Source organism: Lissotriton helveticus, chromosome 11, assembly GCF_964261635.1.
Source record: "Lissotriton helveticus chromosome 11, aLisHel1.1, whole genome shotgun sequence".
Lineage (NCBI taxonomy): Eukaryota > Metazoa > Chordata > Amphibia > Caudata > Salamandridae > Lissotriton > Lissotriton helveticus.
This window is the reverse complement of record NC_136072.1, coordinates 1,193,256,762-1,193,282,080: the sequence shown is the minus strand read 5'-3', so window position 1 is coordinate 1,193,282,080 and position 25,319 is coordinate 1,193,256,762. Positions and strand designations below refer to the sequence as shown.

The 25,319-nt window shown below is 48.3% G+C and overlaps 1 protein-coding gene across 1 annotated transcript in view; it reads right to left on the bottom strand.

Moving 5' to 3' along the window:
• Window positions 1-6,733: 6,733 nt before the first annotated feature.
• The window catches only part of SLC15A4 (solute carrier family 15 member 4), a 284,700-nt gene continuing 266,114 nt past the window's right edge, over window positions 6,734-25,319 (bottom strand). The window contains exon 9 of the mRNA XM_078668020.1: window positions 6,734-8,834. Coding sequence (XP_078524146.1) covers window positions 8,686-8,834 — 149 coding nt within the window. The 3' untranslated portion in view covers window positions 6,734-8,685. The remainder of the gene's footprint in view (window positions 8,835-25,319) is intronic.

Genomic DNA, 25,319 nt, shown 5'->3' with positions numbered 1-25,319 from the left:
CAGGGTCAGAGAAGGATTTATATTTGTTTTGTGTGGAAGTAGGCCTCTTTATGACTACCCACTTATCAATCACATGGTATAAACTCCCCTTTGTTGTAATACCATCTTTTGTGTTTGTTTTCATGTTTGTTCATTTTATTCATTATTTCAAGTTATACCGTATATCCTCCTTGAGCCAATTAGATATATTTTGGAACTAGGTTTCCTACGAGTGAGACAAAAGAGGAGATATTAGAAACTGCATTAGGTGCAGTGTAGTAGGACAACATATCCCTCACAGCTGTGTCTACACAAACACCAACAGTATGTGCCAGTTGAATAGTCTCTTAACATTTTGTTAACTCTTTCAACAAGACCATTGGCTATAGAACAATAGACTTTTGATACAACTTCTAGACAGATTTTTTTTTTATTGTGTCATCTCATCGGAGACAAAATGAACCCCACTATCAGAGACTATGGTGCCGGGTACTGGTTATTTAGAAAAAATATCAGGCAGAAAATCCGAAAGTAGACTTGAGTTTATATTATTTAAAGACTTAGTAGTGACCTAATGATAATCTACCATCACAAACATGTATTTGTTAACTTTAGATATTTTGATTTTCCGTATAATGTTAAGACCCAACTTGTTCCAATGTTTGGATGGTACTTTCCTTTGAGAAAACGGGTCTTTGCGGCTTACATTAGTATTGTCTGAATAACCACATGCAAAACAGTCCTTAACGTTGTTTTCTACTATGGAATCCATGATTGGAAACCAGTATTCAGCCTTTATTGTGCTCGCGGTCTTGTTCCTGCCTAAAAGGCCTTCTTGGTCAATGTCTACTCTATGTTCACAGGTTTTCAGGTGGTGCAATGGTATCATCTGCAACTGGTGGATAGTTCGTTGCTTTACAATCCAGAATGGTTGGAGGTCTACTGATAAATCCATGCATTTTTCCGGCCAACCACTCTATGTTTTATGCTTGACTACGGATAAGGTGTTATCACTCTGTGCACTATTCCCATTCATCCTTACCGATCGCAGGACTATCCATTGCAAGGACAGCGTCTTCAGGTAGACCCTTACCTTGCACACAAATTTCAACGGGATGGGCAGACGGCAACAATCGATCTTTGCTCCAGGAACATATTCTATTTTGAAATTGTCACCTTCCAAACCATTTAGAGACACATGGAGCAGCTTTTCCTATACAGTTTGTGGAGAATATGGGAACCAATTGTTTGTTATCAGTCCTAAAGGCAAAGGCAAACCCCTTGGAACTTAAAATTATTAATTGGCCAATATTAGGCTCCTTAATTCAACTCTGCATCCTTCAATTTTGCTTTAGGTAAAGGTTACAATTCTTTCCTTATTAACAGTTTGAGATCAGGTGTCAGCTAGGCCTTTGTTACTGCCATCAGTAGTTAAAGTCTTGAATCTGGTGTGAAAATGACCTATATCAGGGGCATTCATGACTGCCTCTTTAATTTTATCAAATGTCCCTTGACATTCCTTTGCCCATTCAAAGGAATTCCCTTTTTAAGTAATACCTGTAAGGGGTGCACATGGTCTACAAATATTTTGATGGACTTGGACATATATTCTACAAGGCCCAGGAATGACTTTAGTTCCTCCTTGCATGTAGGGGATGCTGCCAATTATGAGTCCTCTAAACTGTATTTGGGTTTAATCCCTTCCTCGATGCTGTGCCTCAAGTATAGCATTACAATGACTTGACACCGATGTTATATTTTTCTGTTCTTATGGTGAAACTTGCATCTTTTAGTTTGCAAAATACTTCTTTCAGAGTGTAGCTGTGTTCTGCTTCAAAACTTCCTTAGGTAAAAATGTCATCTTGAAAACATGGGTACCTTATCTAAGGTAGTTCAATCTTTTAAGGTATTATGCCTCACCAACATTCCAACTAAGAGAATAGGATCAGTGTTATATCGTCCTGGCTTATTATCAGGCGACATTAAATTATAATACTTACAGGCAAAGTTTCCATGGAATGTCATCTAATAAATCAAAGTATATAGGGAACAAGAATCTGCTAAACCATTACAAGTTATGGCATCTAAACTTATAACACCTGCAGTGTATGAAGCTTTTGATACCATGCGAATTGTATTGAATTGAAAAACACATTTGTTTCCACATCCTCACATTTAACTCCTTCCATGCTCATGACGGAGCCGCTCCGTCATGAGCATCGGTTGAGCTGTGATCATGACGGAGCGGTTCCGTCATGGCCCGCTCGGCGCGCCTGCGCGGCGCAAATTCCGTGCCTGAGCGGCGCGAATTCCTGGACGTTCAATTGAGCGGGCGGGGCCATGACGGAACCGCTCCGTCATGAGCACAGCTCAACCGCGGCTCGTGACGGAGCGGCTCCATCACGAGCATGCGAGCGCCGCTCGGCCCTCCCGCCCCCCTAGCGCTGCGGCGGAATTGCCGCCGCAGCGAAGGGGTTAAGAATATGCCCATTCGGGTTTCCAAATTCTCTATATGCTTTGGCTAAGTGCCCTTTCTAGTAACCCTTCCTCCAGATCATTGCTCGTGCTGGACATGTAGGGTTGTTTGCCAGTTGATTACTATTGCCTCATCTGAAACATTTAATGTTTCGCAATTACTATTTACACTGGTGCGGACTTTCTGAAGCTTCGAGTCGTTCATTTCTTTAATACAAAAAAACGGTGCTTTGCATGCTCTTGGCTATTCTTATAGCTTCTGGTAATACTTTTTCTTGTATTTTAGCATTGTTGATACATCTTACTAACTCGACCCTTATGAGGGAGTATAATAATAATCCAAATTCACATGTGACAGATAAACCTCTAAGTACTGCAATGCAATTCACAACTTTCTCGTTCTTCCCTTGAATCCTAGAGAACAATGTATGTCTTTCTAGTGCAACACTAATCTTTTCACTAAACTGTTCTTTCATTTTTTTCTTTGTTATCTGATAAACATCTGACTGTCCCTCACTATGAGTTTAGCCCCACCTACACTAGCCTCAGTCTCTTGATTCGTGGAGAAGCGTGGCTCAGTGGTTAGAGGCGGCAGACCCGGAAGCTGAGATCGGCCTTGGACCAGGGTTCGAATCCCCGCCTTGGCGGGTCTCGGGCTCAAAAATTCCAAGGACTCGACAATTCTCGCTCCGGTGCCTACTCGACTCACGGGGTCACACTCTGCGACTCTGGGCAATAGCTTGCTTAATCTCCACTATGGCCCCTCGCGGCGGGATGCCTGGCTTTCACCTTGTGGATACCCTGCCGGGGTATCTCACAGGGGAATACCAGGACGGTTTCCCTAAGCAAGCGCTTAGATACCGTGTCGGTGATTTGCGCTATATAAATACATGTACATTTACATTTACATTAGGTAAATCAAATATTAGCTCCCATGTATTCCAATATTATGCAAACAAATATGTTGTTTTCTTAAGGAAGAAACTCTCTATCCTCCAATGGCGATTAAATATGATTCAACAAGTTTCAATAATCTATTCCATAGCAGCAACGGTTCCCCAATATCATTATGAAATGGTGGGGGTTGTGACATACTAGATGTAGCCATGGTGGTAAATATATACAGTTGAAACACCAGAAATAAAGAATGGTCAATATGTGGTCTAAAATAGTCACTTTAGATCCAGCACAAACTTTGAGTAAGAGAGTAGAATGTCACAGAACAGTCTCAGAAGATATTTGGAAAAGTTCTCCTGATCCAACAGAAACAGAAGGGACACTATTCTCAGTAGTTGTGCTTCTCCATAGCTTCCTTATAACGCTGTAGGCTGTCTGATTGCAGAACCCAAAAGTTCTCGTATTACCATAACAACGCCAAAAAACAAAAATGTAGCTCAAAAACTTCCTGCGAGCTCACCACAACCTGGAAAAGGGAGGGACACGTAGAGTCTTCTCCTCACTGGACTGAAGAAGGTGACTCTGCTGCTCTGACCCAGTTCATGGAAAACAGGGACAAAGAGTGTCTGCGCCAAGCCAGCTCCCAACATTGACTGAAAGAAGACACTGTTGAGGAGCTCCGATCATTGTGGGTTTGGGGAGCTTAATCTCTAGCGGGCAATGTCGCGGCAGAGCGGACGGTCCCATCAGCTAATCTGGATGACTGGCACCACTTCCTCAGCAGTGTCACGTTATGTTGATTTGTAAAGCGAACGAACCACCCGAGAGGGTATCCAGGGGCCTAGGCAAGGTGTGTAGGCCCAATGTGCTTATACGAAGAGCCAGGTCTTCGGCTTCTTGTGGAACTTAAGAAGTGAGGAGGATGCTCTGATGTGTCGTCTTGGGCACTGCTATGGCGGGACACAGTGGTTTTGGCTGCTCTCACAATTGGTAGCCGAGGTTAATTTGCCATATATGATCCCTGTAACAGGACACAGAGAAGATATGCCTCACGTCAAACATATGGGAACACGCTGACTAGATGTGTTGTTCCGTGATGGTTACGGTTACAAAGGATTGTGCGCTGCAGAAACAGCGCCAATGACATAATAGCACACAGAAGCCTGTCAAAGCGAGTTACAGGTGCAGGAATGGCACGGTATCGCCTCCTCACAACTACATCTGACCTGATTTGTCAAATTTCCCTTCACAGTTAGCGGCCAGTGAGATGGTTCAGGCAGAGAAAAACATCAGGGGTGGAAGCACACAGCTGTCCCCTGTGCAGCATCCCATCCACGTCGCCAAATTTGAAGACAATCGGAGAGAGGCAGATGAAATAAAGGCAGGCAGGATTTATTGTCGAAATTGTAGTGTGTCCAATCTCTGCTCAGAAATCCGCAACTGCCACTCACCAACTCTCCTCATACCAATGCAAACAATCTGCACCACTGTTTGGCACAGAACACACCAAGTGAAAGGAAGTGGGGACAAGGGAAAGGAATGTACCCTGTAGATCAGCGTTTCCCAAACTGTGGTGCGCGGACCCCCAGGGGTCTGTGAGACATTCCCAGGGGGTCCGCAGTACTCAAGTGCCGCCTGTCGTAGTGAAAAATGAAACGCCCATGCGTCCTCACAGCACACAAGAGCTGTGAACGTTGGTGCAGGGGCGGCGAGACCACAACAATACAATCGGAGGCGGAGGCAGCGAGTGGGAAGTCAGGGGGGCGGGCCGCAGAGGACACAGTGGCTGGGGAAACGTGCAGAACAGAAGGCAAAGGGGCACAAAAACATGGAAAAAACGAGTGGCACAGAAGGGAGAAGGGCACAAGAAAACGAGTGGAACAGAGGGCAGAAGGGCACAAAAAACGAGGGGAAAACAAAGTGGAACAGAGGGCAGAAGGGCACAAAAAACAAGTGGAACAGAGAGCAGAAGGGCACAAAAAACGAGGGGAAAACGAGTGGAACAGAGAGCAGAAGGGCACAAAAAACGAGGGAAAAACGAGTGGAACAGGGCAGAAAGGCACAAAAAACGAGGGAAAAACGAGTGGAACAGAGGGCAGAAAGGCACAAAAAAACGAGTGGAAGAGGGCAGGAAGACAAAAAACTAGTGGAACAGAGGGCAGAAGGGCACAAAAAAAGAGTGGAACAGAGGGCAGAAGGGCACAAAAAAATGACGGGAAAACGAGTGGAACAGAGAGCAGAAAGGCACAAAAAAAGAGGGAAAAACGAGTGGAAGAGAGGGCAGAAAGGCACAAAAAACGAGTGGAACAGAGGGCAGAAAGGCACAAAAACAAGTGGAACAGAGGGCAGAAGTGCGCAAAAAAACAAGTGGAACAGAGGGCAGAAAGGCACAAAAAACAAGGGAAAAACGAGTGGAACAGAGGAAAGAAAGGCACAAAAAACGAGTGGAACAGAGGGCAGAAAGGCACCAAAAACGAGGGAAAAACGAGTGGCACATTAGGCAAAAGGGGCACAAAAACGAGGGAAAAACGAGTGGCACAGAAGGCAAAAGGGCCACAAAAACGACAGAAGAACGAGTGGCACAAAGGGCAGACGGGCACAAAAAATGAATGGCACAGAGGCAAAATACAGAATACAGGGCAGCTAAGAACAGAAGGCAGAATGGGCAGAGAGGCACGGGGCAGCGAGGGGAACAGAAGGGAAAACCGGGCAGAGACACGGGGCAGCGAGGGGAACAGAAGGAAAGACCGGGCAGAGAGAGCACGGGGACAGCGAGGGGAACAGAGTGAAGAAAAAGGGGCACGGACCACGTACAGGCAGCGGGGGAAGACAGACAACAGCAGTCACAGACAACAATGAAAATACAGGCAATACAATAAAAGCAATAAAGCGTTGAAAGGCACATGTGTATAGGTTATCGTTACTTGGCAGGCAGGTACAAATAGATGCAGCCAGGATCAGCAGTAGGATTTTCGTGCTGCTGTCCGATTGCTCACTTTCCACAAGCCCTTGGGTACCACTTAATAATACACTGCTGTATGCATACATGTCCATGCCAATAGACCCAATTCAGGCTGTCTCCCTCTTGAAATTGCCTCTGCTTCAAAAGGCGTTTTTATAAAGAAATTTAAATTGTACAAATTGCTTGGGGGTCCCCGGCTTCCAGTAGTGATTCAGTGGGTGTCCTCACCAGTCAAAAGTTTGGGAACCACTGCTGTAGATAATACATTACACCAGTCTGATTCCCCAAAACGTTTCTCATGATTGATTTGAGTTTGAAAACTCACAAGTAGGAACCCAGTCAAAATAAAGACGCTAGTCACAGAAACATCTGTGTGTCTCTTGTCCGACATTTGAAATAAATCGCAGGAAAGAGCAAACATTACAATTTGACAATTTTTATTTCAAAATAAGTTTTCTATCCATCAGAAAGCTTGAAAATACTTTTACAGGGATAAGGGTTAAATTCTCCAGGTGAATAAATACAATCTAAGAGATGAAAGTCACGTCTTTCTTCTGAAACTCACAAACCCCAAACTCTTAGTCTACAGCCAAACCAGTAACTGAAGGCACTTTAATTCATGAACAAATATGCATTCGATACATTAGGATTTTTTTTATCCGCTTAATGAAACAGAAAAAACAAACTGTTAAAAACACAAGACGGCAAAAGTACGGTCAGTAACATTGACTTCAGAGACAAATTAGTTTACAATACAATTCTTCATTTTTTTTTACATAATTGTACGTAATGTGCTACAGTAAGGGGCTACGTCTCGCAGACTAACCTAGAGAAAAAATATCAAAATACCCCAAAACCCTTGATAAGGAAAATGGTGAAGGAGAAGATCCATGAGTGTGCTCCAGGATTCTTCCCCCCCTGGGACTGAACCAATGGGAAGGCTTACTGACCAATGTTGAACAATCTATTACTGGTCAATGGTCCAACTTGGGCAGAGTCGGTCCCACCTCTCCTGCCTGTATCATCGGTCCCACCTCCCCTGCATGTATCATCGGTCCCACCTCCCCTGCCTGTTTCATCGGTCCCGCCTCCCCTGCCTGTTTCATCGGTCCCGCCTCCCCTGCCTGTATCACCCTACCCCTACTGAACGAGATCTAAGGAGTGAGTAGAACTTGACTTAAATGTCTACTCCTAGGGATTAAAAAACATGACTGGCAGACTCATTTTGAGTCCCAGAACACCGGTATAGCTACATCATTTCACCCCGCCAGGCGTGATGCACACTACAAAAGGGAGGACAAACAAGGGACACTGAATACTGGTAACGGTGTTATTGTTTAGGATAAACCCTATATGAACTCAATTGGTGAAAGACCATCATCTCCGGACATAGTAACAGCAAAGATCTACGTCTTCAAAGCATGGCTGATGCAGTATATCCTAACAAGCATTGGTATGCGAACAGGTATTTCAGCCCTATATAAGAGCCAAAAATACTGTGTTGATTTGGTGGGAACGATGGAGACCTCAACATTACACAACACAATATATCACAAGCCCTTGCCAAACTATGGCAACAAAGTAGAACAGTGATCATATTTAAAATGGTGCTTATGAGAACATCGGTGTGGTTCCAGAAGCTGTGGAATCCCCTCTACCTCTTTCCTCAAGCGGTCTCTAGCCGAATTCAACCATTCAACCGCCTGGAGCACACCTCGTAATGGAACTGCAGTCTATACATACCAGTAATAGATGCTTGGGGCAGGAATATGCGCCTCTAGAAAAGCACAAGTTGGGGTAACGGAAGACTAATTCTCAGTCAGAAAGGGTTCTGTATCATCACACACAAAAAACACAGGAGACTATGATTATCTTGAATTCTATAGAATAATAAAATATAGTACATATGTATCAAACCATCGCATGGTTCTAAAACTATGAGAAATAACCCGTCATATGTAGTTAAATTGTTGAAAAGAAAATTCAGACTGATGAAGCAATTTCATACCATAAACACAGAGTAAAGGCATAACACTTCCATGGTACGCCAGGTGGAGGGAACTAGAATGCCCAGCGAATGACCTTCTTGAGGAGGAAATAGTGCAAAATTGTCTTTAAGCAAGTCGGGCACTTAGCCGGTAACAAATCAGGATAAAGGAAGGTAGCTCGGATCACAGGTGCAGAATGTGCTAAAATCCACAGGTTGAGGCCAAGAAAATATTTGAATATCTTCCGTTGATTCAGGAATCCACAGCCAGACTTTACGTCACCGAGGGGCTGAGAGTCCCGATGTGGCTGATGCGCTAGTCCGCATTTCATCGGTGCACCATCAATCGTTATTGCATAGATGAGCTCTGGAGCTGCTCTTGGGGTCAGGTCCTTCCATTGGTGGTGTGTCGGCCAGCCCTAGACCTCTGGCGCTCGAACCGCACTGACACTATGAGGAACAGCAGCAGCGTCGCACCCTGGATTCCCGCCAGCAGGAAGAAGTATTTGTTCAAAAAGCAGCGGTTGATGTTTCCTAAAGAGAAATAAAAATAAAGGTATGATATTAAAACTAGCTGTAGATCCAGGTAAACACAGCCCTACAGAGTTATAGTCTTTGCAATTAGGCTATAGAATTGAACCTCTTCACCTGAGACTTACTCTCAGTCTTACGTGAAGGACCAGTGGTTCTCAAACTTTCTACCCGCGGCTCCCTTGACCCATTGGCCAAAGCCCGAGGCTCCCCACTGTTTATTAGGTCTCGGCTAGCCGCGCGAATCGCGTCTCCGCCGAGAACTTATTGTGGCAGTGTCTGCTTCCCAGGAGACACTCCTGGCCGCGCGCATCGCCTTGGAGGCGATTCGAAACTGACACGCGCACGAGCGCTGCGGCCAGGCGCTGTCTCCTGGGAAGCACACACGCATGCGCATACACACACACAAGCGGCCACGCACATACATACATACAGAGAGACTCCCCCTCCCCCCTCCCCCCGCACACATACACACACGCGCATACAAGCTGCACTTTATGGCTCTGCCAAACATTATTGCTTGGAGGAGCTTCACATAAACGATGCATTTCTCGTTTAACAAGGGGCAGTTATGTTGGTCAGCGTTTAGCTACCTCGGTACCAAGCACCCTTCTCTCCCTGCTCCCCGAACACCAGCCCAGCTCCCTCCCAAGCTCCGGCTGCGGCTTTACCTTTCCAGCGGCGCCGAGCCGGATGCGCGCTCAGATGTGGAGAAGGAACAGATCCCACGGAAATGGAACCGGGAGAGCGAGCGAGCTCCGCCGGGAGGCTCACATCGAGAGGCGCGGGGAGTGGGGCAGCTGCAGTGCGCTTCCACCGACTGCAGGGGGCGCCACCGAGCGGCTTGCCGAGGAAAGCGGTGGGAGGCAGGGGCCGAGCTTGCGGGAGGAGGTAAGGGGAGGAGGGAGGAGAAACGAGAGCGCGCTCGAGGGCCTGACTGACAGAAGCACGAGGGGGCAGGACTTCTCACGAAAAACAGAATTGAGCTCTAGTTGACACCCTCGGGGTACCAAAGAGTTGTCGGCGTGAAGGAGTAGAAACGTCTCGCCCTGGGGGTATTAACATTTTAAAACTTGGTGACGCTACTCTCGTAAGTTAATAAAACGTTGCCCATCGCAAATCGTACCCAAGCCACCACGCGTACCTCTAGAAAACGGACCCCTCAGCTTGTGATATACCAGACCCGACCCTTTAGTGAAGATATGTTAGGAGCTCAGGCTCTTAAAGTTTTAAGGCTAGCCTGACTCAAACAATGAAGGCGGTGTTCTTACCCTTGTAGCACAGAACCACCGAATACTAAAGGGCACTAAAGATGGAACTAAAAAGTAGTAAGTGAGTAGTGAGTGCAGAGTAGTGAGTGCAGAGTGAGTGTGCTGAGTAGTGAGTGCAGAGTGAGTGTGCAGAGTAGTGAGTAGAGTAGAGAGTAGTGAGTAGAGAGTAGAGAGTAGTGAGTAGTGAGTAGTGAGTGCAGAGTAGTGAGTAGAGTAGTGAGTAAAGTAGTGAGTAGAGTAGTGAGTAGAGTAGTGAGTAGAGTAGTGAGTAGAGTAGTGAGTAGAGTAGTGAGTAGTGAGTGCAGAGTAGTGAGTAGTGAGTGCAGAGTAGTGAGTAATGAGTGCAGAGTAGTGAGTAGTGAGTGCAGAGTAGTGAGTAGAGTAGTGAGTAGTGAGTAAAGTAGTGAGTAGAGTAGTGAGTAGTGAGTAAAGTAGTGAGTAGAGTAGTGAGTAGTGAGTAAAGTAGTGAGTAGTGAGTAGAGTAGTGAGTAGTGAGTAGAGTAGTGAGTAGTGAGTAGTGAGTAGAGTAGTGAGTGGTGAGTAGAGTAGTGAGTAGTGAGTGCAGAGTAGTGAGTAGTGAGTAGAGTAGTGAGTAGTGAGTAGAGTAGTGAGTAGTGAGTGCAGAGTAGTGAGTAGTGAGTGGTGAGTGGTGAGTAGTGAGTAGTGAGAAGTGAGTAGAGTAGTGAGTGGTGAGTAGTGAGTGCAGAGTAGTGAGTGTCTGGCCCTGTTTCTAGCTCAAGCGGCACCGGCACCTGTAGTCTAAAGATAATACCTCTGCCTCAAGTGAAGTACTCTGGTACCCAAGAATGACTAGCAAACAATATTATTCACAATGTTGCTTACTATTCAGCAACATTTGACAGTTTGCAAATCATCTTTATAAAACAATTCAGAGTTTGATAACAAATGAATGCAACACATTGTAATATACAATGCCAATAGCTCAAACTTTAATGCTGCGAGACCTATTGCATTGTAAATGCTTGTTTTTGGAGGGAGCAGGTGAGGGAAGCCCGGCCTCGGGAGTACTTGTATTTTTCTCCCTGGAAATAATTGGGATGAAGTTGATGAAGGTATTATAATCATATGCACAGGGTGTTTCTTATTACTAAGGCAGCGTCTCTAAAAAAATATTCCTAGTTACACTTCTTTGAGTACCCTCTAAAACTTTGTTATCCCACTTACAGTGCTCGATAGCACCCATATGCATGTAGACCCAATTGCCAAAGTGTTCATGCGCTTGAAGAATATTTGCATTCACTTCCATTTCTACCCATGTCATACGTCCCAACACACCTGTCTCAGCAGGGTGACTCACGATTTCTAAAGCACATACAGCTTTTTTTGTTGCTGTCTCCTCCCTAAAATTCCCTCCACATCAATGCAAGTAAAATACATTTCTCCTATTTTTTTTTTTAAACGTCCCTTTCTTGCTTTCAAATGTTGGCATTATGCTGTATATGGTGTTCTACTTCCCTGTGCTCAAGGAGAGACCAGGCCTGTCTGGAAACGTGTGTGTACTGAAAGAAATGTGCACTGGAAGTACCTATGATTAAAGTACAAATGTCAATACTTAATAATACTTAGTGAATTTAATAGACAAGACAACTGTACTTTCCTGATAACTTGCATTTTGTAAAATGCATTTGGAGAAAAACGAAACTATTAACAAGTCTAACAAAATAAATCAGGCGTCTTCGGCTTACTTTGGGAGTGTTGGAATGTGGGGATCCAGTGAAATATGGAGGTCATCTCCCTGGACAGACCATCAATTAAGCTTTGTTTACACCTAAATATACAGCTTTAGGCATATCACTTAGAAATCAGCAACATCATGCGTTTAAGTCTTATTAGTTCAACTGAAGTCAACAGACTCTTCAACAATAAATGCATTAAAGTGCTTGGTGCTCGGCTCCCGCGGCTAGGTTTGACAGCTCCCCAGGGAGCCACGGCACACAGTTTGGGAACCACAGCTTTAGACTCTAGCCTAGGCGAAGGGCCTCACCCAGTTACATACTTTAAACTCAACCCTAGGTGAAGGGCCTCGCCCGGTTACATACTTTAGACTCTACCCTATGTGAAGGGCCTCACCCAGTTACATACTTTAAACTCAACCCTAGGTGAAGGGCCAAGCCCCGTTACATACTTTAGACTCTAGCCTACGTGAAGGGCCTCACCCAGTTACATCCTTTAGATTCTACCCTATGTGAAGGGCCTCGCCCAGTTACATCCTTTAGACTCTACCCTACCTGAAGGGCCTCACCCAGTTACATACTTGGGACTCTACCCTACCTGAAGGGCCTCACCCAGTTACATACTTTAGATTCTACCCTATGTGAAGGGCCTCGCCCAGTTACATACTTTAGACTCTACCCTATGTGAAGGGCCTCACCCAGTTACATACTTTAGACTCTACCCTAGGTGAAGGGCCTCACCCAGTTACATACTTGGGACTCTACCCTACCTGAAGGGCCTCACCCAGTTACATACTTTAGATTCTACCCTATGTGAAGGGCCTCACCCAGTTACATACTTGGGACTCTACCCTACCTGAAGGGCCTCACCCAGTTACATACTTTAGACTCTACCCTATGTGAAGGGCCTCGCCCAGTTACATACTTTAGACTCTACCCTACATGACGGGCCTCACCCAGTTACATACTTTAGACTCTACCCTATGTGAAGGGCCTCACCCAGTTACATACTTTAGACTCTACCCTATGTGAAGGGCCTCACCCAGTTACATACTTTAGACTCTACCCTATGTGAAGGGCCTCACCCAGTTACATACTTTAGACTCTACCCTACGTGAAGGGCCTCACCCAGTTACGTACTTTAGATTCTACCCTACCTGAAGGGCCTCACCCAGTTACATACTTTAGATTCTACCCTACCTGAAGGGCCTCACCCAGTTACATACTTTAGACTCTACCCTACGTGAAGGGCCTCACCCAGTTACGTACTTTAGATTCTACCCTACCTGAAGGGCCTCGCCCAGTTACATACTTTAGACTCTACCCTAGGTGAAGGGCCTCACCCAGTTACATACTTGGGACTCTACCCTACCTGAAGGGCCTCACCCAGTTACATACTTTAGATTCTACCCTATGTGAAGGGCCTCACCCAGTTACATACTTGGGACTCTACCCTACCTGAAGGGCCTCACCCAGTTACATACTTTAGACTCTACCCTATGTGAAGGGCCTCGCCCAGTTACATACTTTAGACTCTACCCTACATGACGGGCCTCACCCAGTTACATACTTTAGACTCTACCCTATGTGAAGGGCCTCACCCAGTTACATACTTTAAACTCTACCCTATGTGAAGGGCCTCACCCAGTTACATACTTTAGACTCTACCCTATGTGAAGGGCCTCACCCAGTTGCATACTTTAGACTCTACCCTACGTGAAGGGCCTCACCCAGTTACGTACTTTAGATTCTACCCTACCTGAAGGGCCTCACCCAGTTACATACTTTAGATTCTACCCTACCTGAAGGGCCTCACCCAGTTACATACTTTAGACTCTACCCTACGTGAAGGGCCTCACCCAGTTACGTACTTTAGATTCTACCCTACCTGAAGGGCCTCGCCCAGTTACATACTTTAGACTCTACCCTAGGTGAAGGGCCTCACCCAGTTACATACTTGGGACTCTACCCTACCTGAAGGGCCTCACCCAGTTACATACTTTAGATTCTACCCTATGTGAAGGGCCTCACCCAGTTACATACTTGGGACTCTACCCTACCTGAAGGGCCTCACCCAGTTACATACTTTAGACTCTACCCTATGTGAAGGGCCTCGCCCAGTTACATACTTTAGACTCTACCCTACATGACGGGCCTCGCCCAGTTACATACTTTAGACTCTACCCTATGTGAAGGGCCTCACCCAGTTACATACTTTAGACTCTACCCTATGTGAAGGGCCTCACCCAGTTACATACTTTAGACTCTACCCTATGTGAAGGGCCTCACCCAGTTACATACTTTAGACTCTACCCTACGTGAAGGGCCTCACCCAGTTACGTACTTTAGATTCTACCCTACCTGAAGGGCCTCACCCAGTTACATACTTTAGATTCTACCCTAGGTGAAGGGCCTCACCCAGTTACATACTTTAGACTCTGCCGTAGGTGAAGGGCCTCACCCAGTTACATACTTTAGACTCTACCCTATGTGAAGGGCCTCACCCAGTTACATACTTTAGACTCTACCCTACGTGAAGGGCCTCACCCAGTTACGTACTTTAGATTCTACCCTACCTGAAGGGCCTCACCCAGTTACATACTTTAGACTCTACCCTATGTGAAGGGCCTCGCCCAGTTACATACTTTAGACTCTACCCTAGGTGAAGGGCCTCACCCAGTTACATAATTTAGACTCTGGCCCCACGTGAAGGGCCTCGCCCAGTTACATACTTTAGACTCTAGCCTACGTGAAGGGCCTCACCCAGTTACATCCTTTCGACTCTACCTGAAGGGCCTCGCCCAGTTACATACTTTAGACTCTAGCCTACGTGAAGGGCCTCACCCAGTTACATACTTTAGATTCTACCCTACCTGAAGGGCCTCACCCAGTTACATACTTTAGACTCTACCCTACGTGAAGGGCCTCACCCAGTTACGTACTTTAGACTCTACCCTACGTGAAGGGCCTCACCCAGTTACATACTTTAGACTCTACCCTACGTGAAGGGCCTCACCCAGTTACGTACTTTAGACTCTACCCTACATGACGGGCCTCACCCAGTTACATACTTTAGACTCTACCCTACGTGAAGGGCCTCACCCAGTTACGTACTTTAGACTCTACCCTACGTGAAGGGCCTCACCCAGTTACGTACTTTAGACTCTACCCTACGTGAAGGGCCTCACCCAGTTACGTACTTTAGACTCTACCCTACGTGAAGGGCCTCACCCAGTTACATACTTTAGACTCTACCCTACGTGAAGGGCCTCACCCAGTTACGTACTTTAGACTCTACCCTACGTGAAGGGCCTCACCCAGTTACGTACTTTAGACTCTACCCTACGTGAAGGGCCTCACCCAGTTACGTACTTTAGACTCTACCCTACGTGAAGGGCCTCACCCAGTTACGTACTTTAGACTCTACCCTACATGACGGGCCTCACCCAGTTACATACTTTAGACTCTACCCTACGTGAAGGGCCTCGCCCAGTTACATACTTTAGACTCTACCCTACGTGAAGGGCCTCACCCAGTTACGTACTTTAGACTCTACCCTACGTGAAGGGCCTCACCCAGTTACATACTTTAGACTCTACCCTACGTGAAGGGCCTCGCCCAGTTACATACTTTAGACTCTAGCCTACGTGAAGGGCCTCACCCAGTTACATCCTTTCGACTCTACCTGAAGGGCCTCGCCCAGTTACATACTTTAGACTCTAGCCTACGTGAAGGGCCTCACCCAGTTACATACTTTAGATTCTACCCTACCTGAAGGGCCTCACCCAGTTACATACTTTAGACTCTACCCTACGTGAAGGGCCTCACCCAGTTACGTACTTTAGACTCTACCCTACGTGAAGGGCCTCACCCAGTTACATACTTTAGACTCTACCCTACGTGAAGGGCCTCACCCAGTTACGTACTTTAGACTCTACCCTACATGACGGGCCTCACCCAGTTACATACTTTAGACTCTACCCTACGTGAAGGGCCTCACCCAGTTACGTACTTTAGACTCTACCCTACGTGAAGGGCCTCACCCAGTTACGTACTTTAGACTCTACCCTACGTGAAGGGCCTCACCCAGTTACGTACTTTAGACTCTACCCTACGTGAAGGGCCTCACCCAGTTACATACTTTAGACTCTACCCTACGTGAAGGGCCTCACCCAGTTACGTACTTTAGACTCTACCCTACGTGAAGGGCCTCACCCAGTTACGTACTTTAGACTCTACCCTACGTGAAGGGCCTCACCCAGTTACGTACTTTAGACTCTACCCTACGTGAAGGGCCTCACCCAGTTACGTACTTTAGACTCTACCCTACATGACGGGCCTCACCCAGTTACATACTTTAGACTCTACCCTACGTGAAGGGCCTCGCCCAGTTACATACTTTAGACTCTACCCTACGTGAAGGGCCTCACCCAGTTACGTACTTTAGACTCTACCCTACGTGAAGGGCCTCACCCAGTTACGTACTTTAGACTCTACCCTACATGACGGGCCTCACCCAGTTACATACTTTAGACTCTACCCTACGTGAAGGGCCTCGCCCAGTTACATACTTTAGACTCTACCCTACATGACGGGCCTCACCCAGTTACATACTTTAGACTCTACCCTACGTGAAGGGCCTCGCCCAGTTACATACTTTAGACTCTACCCTACGTGAAGGGCCTCACCCAGTTACGTACTTTAGACTCTACCCTACGTGAAGGGCCTCACCCAGTTACGTACTTTAGACTCTACCCTACGTGAAGGGCCTCACCCAGTTACGTACTTTAGACTCTACCCTACATGACGGGCCTCACCCAGTTACATACTTTAGACTCTACCCTACATGACGGGCCTCACCCAGTTACATACTTTAGACTCTACCCTACGTGAAGGGCCTCGCCCAGTTACATACTTTAGACTCTACCCTACGTGAAGGGCCTCACCCAGTTACATACTTTAGACTCTACCCTACGTGAAGGGCCTCGCCCAGTTACATACTTTAGACTATAGCCGGACATAGACTTGTTAAGCCTTTCCTGCGGCACCCATGCAGACAATGGAAGGAGTTCTATTTAACACCTACCGCTTTAACACCATCAATTAACAATTTACTTCAAGTAAAACAAATCCTATAGGTGATACAGGTTAATGGTATTTGAGAGCAGCCTGCCTTCCATACTCCACAAAGGATAACTCAGTGTAAGTCAGACCTTCCTTCCCAAGGTTGTTTCAAGTAAGGGCTCCCAAGATGTTCCCAGATTACACATTAGGAAAGTGGCCCTGAAGAAGGAAGGTTAACCGTCCATTAGTAAATGTGCTCTAAGTGTCGTTACAATGTCACGAACAATAGCACATGGCCCGCTTCCAGCCGCCATGGCCAGCAGCGCACTTCAGCGTATTATTAGCGGAGGCAGGGGAAGCGATCCATCAGAAGCACTTCTTGCGAGCGGTGCAGACTCCGCGCGCGCAGGCTTTGCATGCAGCGGCCTTCATTAGGCAAAGTTAGGTGCAATTGTATTAAATTATATTAAAAGCAATTGAATAGAACTCCTCTTCTCCCAGCATTTAAGACCGTGTACATTTTTAAAAAGCAGTAATTTTCTATTACTGGGCGACATGGTAATTATATGAACATTTTACTTTTGTCTTGCAGGAACAGCTGAATCATTTCAAGTGCTGCATTAAAATAGAAGTTCTAACATCTATTATGAAAAACAACACAGTCAAATTCAGGAGCCTGCATAAAAAAAGAGGCGGACAGTATCCTCGGAGCGCTCCCTGCCGGCCGAGCACATCCACTGGTTGCATCCGTCTCCGCCAAAGATCCCACAATGCAGCCCTGCCTGTCTCATAACAGAGACAAACAGACGGCTGCTTTACATACACTGAGATGCCGTTATGAGACCACGGGCCTGATTTAGAACTTGCTGGACAGGTTACTCCGTCACAATGATGACAGATATTCAGTCTGCTGAAATATAAATCCCATAGGATATAATGGGATTTATTATACGTCGGACAGGAGTCAGGCTCAGAGGGGAGGAGTCAGGCTCAGAGGGGAGGAGTCAGGCTCAGAGGGGAGCGGTCAGGCTCAGAGGGGAGCGGTCAGGCTCAGAGGGGAGCGGTCAGGCTCAGAGGGGAGCGGTCAGGCTCAGAGGGGTGGCAGCAGGCACAGAAGGGAGGCAGCAGGCACAGAAGGGAGGCAGCAGGCACAGAAGGGAGGCAGCAGGCACAGAAGGGAGGCAGCAGGCACAGAAGGGAGGCAGCAGGCACAGAAGGGAGGCAGCAGGCACAATGGGGAGGTGGCGGGCACAGACGTGAGGCGACGGGCACAGGGGAGGCAGCGAGCACAGAGGGGAGGCAGTGGGTGCATAGTGGAGGTGGGCACAGAGGGGATGCGATGGGTGCAGAGGGGATGTGGTGAGCGCAGAGGGGAGGTGGTGGGCCGACAGGGGAGGCAGCGGCACAGAGGTGGTGGTCGAAGGGTGGGAGGCAGTGGGCGCAGAGGGGAGGCCGTGGCTTCACATGGGAGGCCCTGGGCTAACAGGGGAGGATGAGGATGCACAGGTGGGATGCAGTGGGCACAGACGGTGAAGGTGGGCACGGGGCAGGCGAAAGGCCTCAAAGGTTGAGAGCACGTATAGGAGGCAGGTGATGGGTACAGAGAGGAGGCAGGTGGTGGGTACAGAGGGGAGGCAGGTGGTGGGTACAGAGCGGAGGCAGGTGGTGGGTACAGAGGGGAGGCAGGTGGTGGGTACAGAGGGGAGGCAGGTGGTGGGTACAGAGGGAAGGCAGGTGGTGGGTACAGAGGGGAGGCAGGTGGTGGGTACAGAGGGGAGGCAGGTGGTGGGCACAGACAGGAGGCACTGGGCACAGAGAGGGGAGGCAGCAGGCACACAGGGGGGTAGGCAGTGGGTGCAGATCGGAGGCAGTGGGCACAAAGGAGAGGCGCTGCATTGGGGAGACCCTGCGCCTTCAGGGGAGTCAGCAGCCGCACAGGTGGGAGGCAGTGGGCGCAGATCGGAGACGGCGGGCACACAAGGGAGGTAGCGGGTGCATAGGGGAGGCCCTTGGCATAGAGGAGAGGCAGTGGGCACAGAGGCAGGGCAGCGGGTGCGCAGGGGAGGCCCTGGGAGCAGAAGGGAGGCCCTACGTGCATGACGAAGAGAGTGGGTACACAAGGGAGGCAATGAATGAACTGGGAGGCAGCTGACACAGAAGGGAGGCCGTGGGTGCACAGGTGAAGCTGTGGGTGCACAGGGGATGCAGTGGGTTTAGAGGGGAGGCATGGGTACTTTTAGGAGGGTGTGAGTGTCGGCAGTGGGCACACAGGGGAGAGAGCCATAACTTCCTATAGGAGGCAGACACACATTATGCGGTACCTTACCGTTCCTAGTTCTCAATTTATTTATTTATTGTCATTTTTTAAACGCGGCGAATACCCGTAGGTGTCTCGGCGCTGGCTAAGGGCATAGGTCAATATCCAGGAGAACCAACTGAAGCTTCCTAACTATTGGTCAAACAACCACGTCTTGAGTTGTTTACGGAATATTAGCAGGGATGGAGTTACAAACGTATCTACCAGCGGGTGCATAACCTATGTATCCAATGTATCTTAACCAGCCAGTGGCAGATTTCACAAAAAGAAAAAGCATCCCTCCTCATCAGCTGCACTGGCACACTCCATGGTAGGTGTCTCTGGCACAACTTCCTCAGCACCAGAACCCCTGATTCCATTTCATTTAACCCGCAGAGTCTGCAGTGAGCTGAGTGTTCAATGTTTGAATGATCACACGACAGAGCCACTGACAGCCGACGCCTTCTCAGTCTTGGCTCCTGGCCACGGTGCAGGCCAGCACCCTTCGGAGACTGGCACACAGTCCATGCCCCCATTACTCCATCCTTTCCTCTCACACCCTCAGAAGTGTGCAGTTTCCTCACATCTCAAGGACCTACAATTTCCAAGCACAACCATCTAGAGGAATAGGATCATTTTAATAGCTATTAATGCCCTCATATGTGATGTCTCTTGACATCCACCTAGCTCTGCCACGTGCCCAGTGATGTAAAGTGATCCACCTGTGCCACCATGTTCACTGGCATGAAGTAGCCCAGTTCGGATGTGCCAACTGATGTGAAGCAGTTGGCACATCCGTTCTGTCACCGTGCCCACTGGCATTAAGTAGCCCAGCACTGCCTTGTGCCCAGTTATATAAAGTAGTCTAGCTCTGCCTTATGTCTGTTGGACCTGGTCCTTTCTGCAGGGTCACACCCAAACGGTTTGCCTTCGTCTTACCCTTTTTGTTGAATGTATTGACTTTAGGACTCTGGGCACTTTGCCACTGCTAACCAATGTTAAAGTGCATGTGCTCTCTGCTTAAAACATGGTAACATTGGCTTATCCACAATTGGAATATTGAATTTATTTATAAGTCCCTAGTAAAGTGCAATATATGAGCCCAGAACCTGTAAATTAAATGCTACTAGTGGGCCTGCTGCACGGTTTGTAGCACCCACTTGAGTAGCTCTTTAAACCTGTCTAAGGCCTGCCACTGTAAAGCCTGTGTGTGCAGTTTTAAACTACCATTTCTACCTGGCAAGTTAACCCACTTACCAGACCCAAACCTCCCTTTGTATTACCTACAAGTCACCCCTAAAGTAGGCCCTAGACCGCCCCAAGGGCAGGGTGCAGTGTATTTAAAAAGTGAGACATGTACTATTAAGTTTTACATGACCATGTAGTGAACAACTCGAACATTCGTTTTTCACTAAGGAAAAGGCCTATTTTCCCCATAGGTTAACGATGGGATTAGCTTATGACATCTTCTAAGTGTAATTTCCAATTGGGTTGCATCCGTCTCCGCCAAAGATCCCACAATGCAGCCCTGCCTGTCTCATAACAGAGACAAACAGACGGCTGCTTTACATACACTGAGAAGCCGTTATGAGACCACGGGCCTGATTTAGAACTTGCTGGACAGGTTACTCCGTCACAATGATGACAGATATTCAGTCTGCTGAAATATAAATCCCATAGGATATAATGGGATTTATTATACGTCGGACAGGTCACCCGTCACCGTAGTGATGAGTAACCCGCCCACCACGATCTAAATCAGGGCCTATGTTTTCGAAGCATTTCTGTTTTGCATGTCCGTTACTGCCGCTGAATGGTTCTGCCAATTTTAAACTTTAACCTAATGCACGCGGCGGTTTTTCCCGCTGTGCGCTGAGTTTTTTAAAAAAACGCGTTACATGACGAGCTCAGCTCGTCATGAGCGTACGACAGGCGTACCTCATGACGAGCTGAGCTCGTCATGAGCGTCGAAGGGGTTAAACAGTATCATAAGCCCCGCCCCTCAAGCAATATAGGCCAATCAGTTCGACTAGTCAGGATGTCACAAGTTTGGGCGTTTTCTAGTAAGTGACGGGAAAGGTTTTGGTGCAGTCACATATTTTAAGTGAGGCGATAGCCGCATTGTGGCCACTCGCGTCATGTATCGCAATCAATTTATTTTGTGAGGGAATAGTCATTTCACCAATCCTGCTTGTGAAATGACTAGCCGTAGGAAAGTGGCCTTGGAGGGACTATTTTGTCAGAGATTCCCCTAAGGGTCCTTGGCTCACCGCTGGTAGCCAAGGCAGAGCAGCAAGGCAAGTCCCCTGAGATAACCGCAGGAGGCGCTACACACAACCACAGTTTCAGCAAAGAGTGTGGTCTTTCGAATGGTGTTGGGTCTTTCTATACACAGTGTTCACTCTTCATTATAACACGTTGTCTCCATGCGATTTATACGCTCCGTGATTTTGGTAACTCGGTTTGACAGTGAAGCCATATAATAGATTTGGCAGACCCTCTGTTTTCTTGTGTTATATATATATCGAAGTAGCTGGGGATAATAATCAGGTACGGGTCTTTAAACTATATATCCCTTGGACCCTCTTTAAATTGTTTTGTTGTCTGATATGTGGTTGAAGATTGCCTTCTTTGGTGCAGTGCCCCACCAGTGCTGGGGTGATCCCCCAACAGGAGTGATGCACCTGGGTGTCCTCAAAGCTCGCTCTGTGGGGTCTGGGGCCTGCCTTCTGTGTTTTGGTGAGGTGGAAGGCGTGGTCTACACCAGGGAAATTTTAAAAACTATTTTTCGCTGTGCTAGTATTTTCAATGCATTCTAAGCACCGAATTAGTCCAAAAGCACTAAATGGAAGCACACATCCAAATCCTCAGGTTTTCTCAAAGAATCTCTTGCATGTATGTTAAATATACAGACACCAAGCTGTACCAGGTAACACCTCCTCCCTCCACCTTTACCCCCCCCCACGAAGCTATGCCCTGCTCCCAAGGGTAGGTGAACACCCAGAGGGCTTCCCTGGATGTAGCTCTCTTCCTCTGGAGCAAAATATAAGCAGTTGTATATGAAAAAGAGACAGAGCATTCAGACTAAATTAATGGCCCAAATATAAAATACACTTTCAGATTTGGCAAGCACTTATGTCTTCAGGAGAACACCCAGAAACGCCTCGTCTAGCTCCAGGAATAATGGCTCTAAAAGCAATAGATTAGAGGGGAGCTCATATCGATGCGAGCAGATCATTCATTACCATTCAGGCTAACCTGATAAAAAGCCTGCAGGGATTCACGCTCAGCGGCTGAAATAATAAGATATTGAAGTATTCACAGAGCGCGCGGCATCTGCTTAGCTTTGATTGGCAGCTGTGGACTATGCAAGACGAGCTCTGCAAATGAATGACGCTCCGAGCAGTGGACAAGCGCTATCCTGGGGCGCTCTCTGCAGTTCGGAGGGTTGTATGATGAAACCACTACCTCCTAAACAACAAATTCCTAAACCGCGAATGCTGAACCACGAATAATTCTGAACCACTAAACCACGAAAAATATGCTATTTGTTAATTACCAGATTATACCACTCGGTGCTTTCCTGTACTATTTACAAAGCACACCTGTCCCTTCACTCGGCGCAACAATACGTAGACGTGCTTCAGTGAGTCGACTTCGTCAACTGTAAAGAAATGTCTAACAATGGGCAATGAACTCCGCTCTCGGAGTTTGCGGAGATTTGTTAACTACGGATTCCATGAAAAACACATAGTCCACTCCTCCAAAACGCGGAGTCAGCTTCTAAACTACAACCACAAATGATTTGATAAAGCAACTTTACATGTTAAAAAGCATATAACCATATCACAAAAGTGAACTTTGAAATTGAAATATCAGGCAATGAGAGAGGTGATGATTTTGGGGTCCCCCTAACCTAGGGGGAGGACCAAGCAGATGCCTTGAACACAAAAAGCATATCATGCTGAACGATTCAGTGGTGGTCCCACCCTCCTAGGACCACCCCAAGCACAGTTATTATGGGCAAAAATACAATCCCAACCAAAGCATTATGGGATGAGATTAGCAGTGGGCAGTGAATATTATAGTATCAATATCAAAATAATTCTACAAAGAGCTGCAGTTCAACTCGTCATTACTAGGTGTCCCTCACGAGTCAAATGCAAAAGCATTGAAACAAGCTGCAGTTCCACTAGTCGTTACTAGGTGTCCCTCACGAGTCAAATGCAAAAGCATTGAAACAAGCTGCAGTTCCACTAGTCGTTACTAGGTGTCTCTCACGAGTCAAATGCAAAAGCATTGAAACAAGCTGCAGTTCCACTAGTCGTTACTAGGTGTCTCTCACGAGTCAAATGCAAAAGCATTGAAACAAGCTGCAGTTCCACTAGTCGTTACTGGGTGTCCCTCAAGTCAAATGCAAAAGCGTTATAACCCTTTCGTGAAGCTGCAGTTCAGCTCTTTGTAGTATTTATAGTATTAGCTCTCAGCTCAGGGTTTCAATGCTTTTGCATTTGACTCGTGAGGGACACCTAGTATCGACTAGTGGAACTGCAGCTTGATGTAATAATTTCAATGCTTTTGCATTTGACTCGTGAGGGACACCTAGTAACGACTAGTGGAACTGCAGCTTGATGTAATAATTTCAATGCTTTTGCATTTGACTCGGCCTCCTCATCTTCCTCGCCAGCAGTGACCCTCTGCTGCCTGACCAGGGTGGGCGAGGAGAGGCACGAGGGAGGCCACAGCGCAGCTTGGATGAAGTCTGAAGGGAAGTGGTAGTTCTGGACACCGAGGGGTTTTCTGTTTTAGATTTCGCTTTTCCCACGACACCTTCCCCACCCATGGGGCTGAGACGTTTATGTAGATGCTCAAGTCGATGCCATCAAAGCAAAACAAGTGTCTGAACACCCTGGACAAGAGGCCGTGAGTGTGGACAGGAGGCGCTGGGCGCAAAGGGGGTGGAGGGTCACAGAGGGGAGGCGGTGGGTGTAGAAGGGAGGAGGCGGGCGCAGAGGGGAGGAGGCGGGCGCAGAGGCGAGTAGGCGGGCGCAGAGGAGAGCAGGCGGGCGCAGAGGGGAGGAGGCGGGCGCAGAGGCGAGTAGGCGGGCGCAGAGGAGAGCAGGCGGCGGGCCCAGAAGGGAGGCGGCAGGGCAGAGGGGAGGCAGCCGTTGCAGAGGGGAGACTGCGGGCGAAGTGGGAGGCGGCGGGCGCAATGGGAGGTGGCGGGCGCAGTGGGAGGCGATGGGTGCACGGGGGCGGTGGGCGCACATGGGGGGGGCGGTGGGTGCACATGGGAGGCGGTGGGCGCAGAGGGGAGGAGTTGGGCCAAAGGGGAGGAGTTGGGCCAAAGGGGAGGAGTTGGGCCAAAGGGGAGGAGGTGGGCCAAAGGGGAGGAGGTGGGTGCACAGGGAAGGTGGCAGACGCAGAAGGGAGGAGTCAGGCTCAGAGGGGAGGAGTGAGGCACAGAGGGGAGGCATCAGGTTCAGAGGGGAGGCGGCGGGTGCAGAGGGGAGGAGGTGGATGCAGAGGGGAGGCGAGGTGCAGAGGGGAGGTGGCGGGCACAGAGGGGAGGTGGCGGGCACATAGGGGAGGTGGCGGGCACAGAAGGGAGGCGGCGGTGGGCGCAGAGGGGAGGCGGTGGGCACAGCGGGGAGGCGGTGGGCACAGAGGGGGGAGATGGGCACAGAAGGGAGGCCGTGGGCCGACAGGGGAGGCAGCGGGCGCAGAGGGGGGAGGTGGTGGGCAAAGGGGGGGAGGCAGTGGGCGCAGAGGGGAGGCGGTGGCCGCACATGGGAGGCCCTGGGCTTACAGGGGAGGATGTAGATGCACATGGGGGATGCGGTGGGCACAGGTGGGTGACAGTGGGCACGGGGGGAGGCGAAAGGCCTCCAAGGTTGAGAGCACGTACAGGAGGCAGGTCAGGTAGTGGGTACAGAGGGGAGGCAGGTGGTGGGCACAGAGAGGAGGCAGTGGGCACACAGGGGAGGCCGGGATCCGACAAGGGAGGCAATGGGCACAGAGAGGGGAGGCAGCAGGCACACAGGGGGGTAGGCAGTGGGTGCAGATCGGAGGCAGTGGGAGCAAAGGAGAGGCGGTGGGTGCATTGGAGAGACCCTGGGCCTACAGGGGAGGCAGCAGCCGCACAGGTGGGAGGCGGTGGGCG